At 56.8% G+C, this 5,705-nt stretch overlaps 2 protein-coding genes across 2 annotated transcripts in view; one reads left to right on the top strand and one right to left on the bottom strand.

Annotated features, from left to right (window-relative positions):
* ORAOV1 (oral cancer overexpressed 1) overlaps positions 1-2,048 on the top strand; it is a 39,742-nt gene extending 37,694 nt beyond the window's left edge. Inside the window, 3 exon segments of the mRNA XM_021708983.1 lie at positions 897-1,014; positions 1,736-1,827; positions 1,830-2,048. Of these exon segments, the coding sequence (XP_021564658.1) occupies positions 897-1,014; positions 1,736-1,827; positions 1,830-2,048 (429 nt within the window).
* A 2,540-nt stretch (positions 2,049-4,588) lies between these two features.
* The window catches only part of CCND1 (cyclin D1), a 6,518-nt gene continuing 5,401 nt past the window's right edge, over positions 4,589-5,705 (bottom strand). Inside the window, exon 3 of the mRNA XM_008050819.1 lies at positions 4,589-4,985. Within this exon, the coding sequence (XP_008049010.1) occupies positions 4,821-4,985 (165 nt within the window). The 3' untranslated portion in view covers positions 4,589-4,820. The remainder of the gene's footprint in view (positions 4,986-5,705) is intronic.

Here is a 5,705-nt window from a genome sequence, read left to right as displayed (position 1 = left end):
CGGGTGGGGACGTGGGCCCTGCGGGCACAGCCTTCTGGGAAGGGGCTGCTGTTCACCGTCACCCCGTGCGTGCAGCAGCCGGACGTCCGGCGGGGGCCGGGCCTTCCCGCCTCGCGGGAGGGGTCGCCGCGCCGCCACGCTGTGCGAGGTGGCATCAGTTGAGTCTGAGAGTTCGGAACTGGGCCCAGAGGGGCTGGACGTCTTGGGTCCGTCTGCTCGACCAGGGGTGGGGCCTCACAGACCGCTCCATGGCTGGATGCCGCTACTGATGCAGAGACGAGACCACTCAGCCCCCTGCCAGGCTGCCTCGCGTGGACTCTGTAGGGCCCTGGCCCAAGCCCACGTTGGCTCCCTCTCCTGGGTGACACGCTGCTCCTTCGGTCTGTCACACCAGTCGGCCTGCTCACCCGTCTTCGTCTTGCAAAAATGCAAAAGGCCTGGCGTAGTGGCTCCCGCCTATAACCCCAGCACTTTGGGAGGTGAAGGCGAGAGGACTGCCTGAGCCCGGGAGCTGGAGACCAGCTTGGGCAATTGGGTGAGGCCTCGTCTCGTACTACAATGAATCAAAAAATTAGCTGGACGTGGTGGCACGCACCTGTGGTTTCAGCTACTTGGAAGGCTGAGGCGGAAGGACCGCCTGAGCCCAGCAGGTCGAGGCTGTGGTGGCCGTGAGTGTGCCACTGCACTCCAGCCTGGGCGACAGTGAGACGCTGACTCAAAAAAAAAAAAAAAAGGCAGAACAGTCCCTTGAGCTCTTGCTGATGGGACCCAGCGTGCCGACCACACAGGGCCCCACCGAGACCGTCTGGGGAGCACCCTGCCCAGCAAGGAGGCACGCAGTAGGCACTTCACCAGGCCCACACGATCTTGACAGGCAATGTCCATCTTCGGTGCAGGACAGGTCGGCGTGTCATAGACAGGACCAGAGCCGCCACCAAGATCTGCCGCCATCTCCCTGGGGCACTCCCGGCTGTCCACCTCTGCCCCCGGCGGTTTGGAAATCAGACCAGCCACGTGCATCTGACATCCAGAGGCAGACGTCACAGGCGTCCCCCGGTCCATCTGAAGGGCCGCCCGGACCATGGCACTGACACAGCGCTTTGCTCTCCAAGCCTGGCGTTGCCTAGGACGTGATTCACCCAGAGTAAACAGCAGTTTGGGTGAGTGAATGCGGCTGTTTATTTTCCTATCTGCAAATAATCTGGGAAGGCAAACTGGGGAGGGCTGGGAGCTGCTCCTGGTCGGCGGGCACCGCTCACGTCACAGGGCCATGTTGTCCTGGCGGCTGGGGGTGGGCTTGCCCAGCCAGGCTGCCAGCGGGGAGCTTTCCGGGGTCCAAGCGAGGTCCCTCTCACCTCCAGCCCCTGCAGGTCTGGGCTTCTCCCAGCTGGAGAACATGCCATGCTCCTGGGTCATCCTGCCCCCCCACCCCGGGGTACATCGGGCAATGTCAGGAGAATGCCTGGTTGTCACCCGGGGGTGGTGCGCCTGTCCCCTAGCGGGCAGAGGTCAGAGATGCTCCTGGACTTCCCACAGGGCACAGGACAGAGTGACGCGTCCCCCCGCCGCCCTGGTGCCAGGGCCCCAGGCCACACGCCCCTGGCTCCTTGCCAGCCCGGGAAACAAACAGGCAGGCACCACACTGGGGTTTTTACCAGTTTTATTTCTAGACTTCTCATGTTTTGTCTTTTGTTTTCTGCTGGAAACGTGCCGGTTACATGTCCGTGCCGGGAAGTGCCGCGGTGCGCAGCCAGAAAGACACAGAGCCAGACCGCCCGCCGGCCGGCCGGCCGGAGACCCTCGCAGACGTGCGTGTCGCAGGACAGGGACTCCGCGGTGCCCCGTGGACCTGCCACCAGCCTTGGGCTCTGGGCACACACAACCTCCGAGACACGCGGCCCTCGCCCCGTCCCCCTGGACGCAGCGTCCCTCAAGGCCCCGCGTGGAAGGGCGGAGGCCAGCGGTGTCCCGGAGGGGCATGGGTGGACCCCGCTGGGGGGGGAAGGACGGGCCCCAGCCACACGCGGGTGGCCCTCAGACGGGTGTGATTTCTTTTGGTTTGGCAGCTTGCTGGGCGACTGGGACACGCAACACTGTGAATTGGGCTTCATTGAGATATGGAGTCTCTTTAAATTAGCATCACGCTGTAATTAACAGAACGACAAGAAACACGACACGAGTACATGACAGATTAAACACCAAAAACTTGGACAAACTCCAGAAGCGATTCCAATCATCCCGAATGACAGAGTCCTACGGGCGCAGCACCACGGGTGGCACGTAAGACATTTGTTATAATAATAATAATAATAATAATAATAATGCAACTTTCATAACTACACGCAAGGAATGATACAGCTGTCAAAACTACTATGATGATACATCCCAGGTCGAGTGGAGCGTCCAGCGTTAACAGGCATAAGGGAAAGAAAACGGACAGACGCAGCCCGGTCTCCGGAGACGCCCGACTCCCTTCCCCCCCAACCCTCCCACGGCGGGCCGGTGTGGGATCTTGTCCGTCCGCACGTCCGTCTGCCCGGGCAGACTAGACCCTGACCGCCGGGTCCACACATGGCTAAGTGAAGCATGAGGTAATTGTGACACAGGAACCTTTTTGGAATAGAGCAGTAAATCACATTAAGTCAAAACTGATCACATAAAAAAAAAAAAAAAAAAAAAAAAAAACCCTACAAAAAAGGCATCTGCAAGACAATCTTCTACGAGAAAATTAAAACTAGAACATGGCAGTATATGACATCGTAAAACAAAACGAAAATTAAAAAAAAAACTGGATCTCCAATAGCAGCAAAACAATGTGAAAGAGACAAGAGAGAAGCAACGTGAAATCTGTTTCCAAACCGTGCCGGGACACCATCCGTAGCAGGCGCAGCAAGAAAACAGAGCCTAGCCTGTCCCTGGGGCGGCGACCGCCCCTTCCCGCCGGGAGCCTCCTTCTCAGGCCTCTTCTCGCCACCCTCCCTCACACCATCGTCCCCCACGCGCTCGCCACCTCGTTTCAACACTTCCTCCGTAAAAACGACAAGGTTCGCAGCCAAGATGTGCAAATCGCCTACCTGTTGCGAATGCTTTTTTTTTTTTTTTAAAGGAGGGGGCCGGGACTGAGAATACGTCGGAACTGCGCCTGCTTCAGCGTCCCCTCTTTTCCCGGTGGCTCCGACGCCTCTCAGGCCGGGCCCCGTTGGGGAAACTTGGCCGAACAGGCTGAAACGATGTCTTGGTGTGCCCTACCAAAGGCCCTATCCTGTGGAAATAGTACGCGCCCTGCAACATCAGAGGCAGAAAGGTGTGTGTGTGTGTGTGTGTGTGTGTGTGTGTGTGTGTGTGAGTGTGAGTGAGAGAATCGAGGGGAGATTGCATTACTTATAAGTCATACTGGCCTTCTGAACATCCTCTGCAATAAATATTCTCTTTAGCCTATAAATTATATATTTTAGTGTTTAAAAACCTTCCGTGGTGAAACATCTCCAGGTCACCCTTGAGCTGCCTGTCCTCTTGGTAAACCTCACAGGTCCCCACTTTGAAACACCAGTCGGCACCAAAGGGTCCCTAAACCTCAGCTTCTTTAGACAAAGGGAAAGGAACGTCTGTTATCATCCTGGCAACGTGAGAATGCAGGTCTCTCTCTTCCCAACTGCAGCAAAGCCTTCCAAACACCCGCCTGCGCTCACACCACAGCCACGTGCACGCGCCCCCAAATCCTGCTTGCGCACGAGTGCGAGAAAATTCCCAAACCATTCCATCAGAAAACCGCCCTTCCTCCGCACACAGCGTACACCGCGATACTCCCTACAACTACTCGCCCGAAAGTGCTTTGAAATGGAATGGTTTTAGAATATCGAGGAGGAGAAGAAGAAGGAACAAAAGAAAAAAAAGAAAAAAAGACCCAGCCTCCCATAAACAGGTCACTACAAAAATAGGAAGATTATAAAAATACAATGTATTATGTCGCTATGTCATCTTCTCTTCCTAGTAGCGGGTGGCAAGGGTCCGGGCCGCTGGCCTGCCTGATACCGCCACGCCGGCCGGGGACCCCAGGGGGGCGCACGCCCACCAAGAGGGGCTGGGAGGTGGTGGCAGCCCGAGGACACCCTACCACGCACGCTACCCTAGCGAGAGGTGACATCGACCATCCGTAAGGTGAAGAGGCTACACGTCTACCTACAAAATAACATACACATACACATGGCTTATAAAGTGACTACATGCGTGAGCGAGATACTGAATGCCTAGAGCTCACTAAAGCCGTGCTCCTCGGGGGAGGCCCGAGGATCACGTTTTCAAAAAACTACCTAAAACCCTCTTCTACTTTAAAAAATGGTTTGCTGAATTTTTTTTCTATTTTTTAAAAATGTTTTTATGCTTTTCTTAAAAAAAAAAGTAAGAAGAATCAACACTAAGGCTTCCCTGGACTCTTCGTGTTAATGCCTATTCTTACGACACTGAGACAGGAACATTAACAGAAAAACTAGTTGATTATTGGGGTGTAAAAGTCATCTATTTTTTGTAGCACAAACCTCCCTCTTCCCCTGCCACTCGGGGCTCTGCAAATACTATTTCTTGTTCTCTCTCTCTCTCTCTCTTTTTTTTTTTAAAAAGACTTTTTGGGTAATTTTTTTCTTTTGCTGAAGTCAGAGACAGAAAGAAGAAAGAGCAAAAGGAAAAAAAAAAAAACCCAGCAACAACAAGAAGAATGAAGCGTCCCCTTCTGGTAGCAAAACGTCCCGGAGAAGAGGGACCCTTGGGAGCACTTGGGGCCGCCCTCCCCCCACCGTGGGTGGCGGTGGCGCCCGCCCGCCCCCTCAGATGTCCACGTCCCGCACGTCGGTGGGTGTGCAAGCCAGGTCCACCTCCTCCTCCTCCTCCTCCTCTTCCTCCGCGGCCTTGGGGTCCAAGTTCTGCTGGGCCTGGCGCAGGCTGGACTCCAGCAGGGCTTCGATCTGCTCCTGGCAAGCCCGGAGGCAGTCCTGGAGGAGGCCGGAGGGAGGGGACAAGGTGCTCAGGAAGGGGCTGCAGCGGGCCCAATCCTGCCGCGACCTGGCCACACCGTCACCAGCTGACCGAGCGCCCACCCTGTGCCTCTCCTGTCTGCCTCCCTGGTGCCCCCAACAGGGCTGGGCCCCTGGCTGGAATTCCTCCCTGGGGCACCAACCTCCTGTCCTGCACGCACCCTGGTGAGCTAAGCTCGAGCCCTATCTGAGTCGGACAAGGAGGCCCGTGCCCTGCCTTTTCAGACATGGCCTCTGCCACGTGGCAGCCCAAGGTGAACCCAGCCTTCTGTCAAAGCACGAGGCTGGGCGGATGCTGGGGGACCCCGCGGACCTGGACCCTACACCTCTCTGGCCTCTCCCATGCGGGCCTGCATCCTGGGCTCCCAGGCGTGTACGGCGTGGTCACCTGCTGCAGCCACAGAAGCTTCCGGGACCCTGCATTGCCACCCTCACTGGGTGCAAATTCCCTGGGTGGCAGCCAGGATGAAGGAGCCACGGAGCCCAGGGCCTCCATGGGGCACATCTCCCGTGGCTCTGGTTCAGGCCGTGCAAGTCCCAACTGCCAGGAAGCCACGTCGGGGCTTTTAGAACTAACCGAAGCCTACAGTCAGCTGGGAAATGCAGACTTTCCACAGGAACAGGGTTCGGCTGGGTGCGGTGGCTCAGCCTGTCACCCCAGCACCTTAGGAGGCTGAG

This window comes from Carlito syrichta, unplaced genomic scaffold (genome assembly GCF_000164805.1).
Source record: "Carlito syrichta isolate Samal-C Ts95f unplaced genomic scaffold, Tarsius_syrichta-2.0.1 Scaffold153732, whole genome shotgun sequence".
Lineage (NCBI taxonomy): Eukaryota > Metazoa > Chordata > Mammalia > Primates > Tarsiidae > Carlito > Carlito syrichta.
This window is presented reverse-complemented; position numbering and strand designations above follow the sequence as displayed.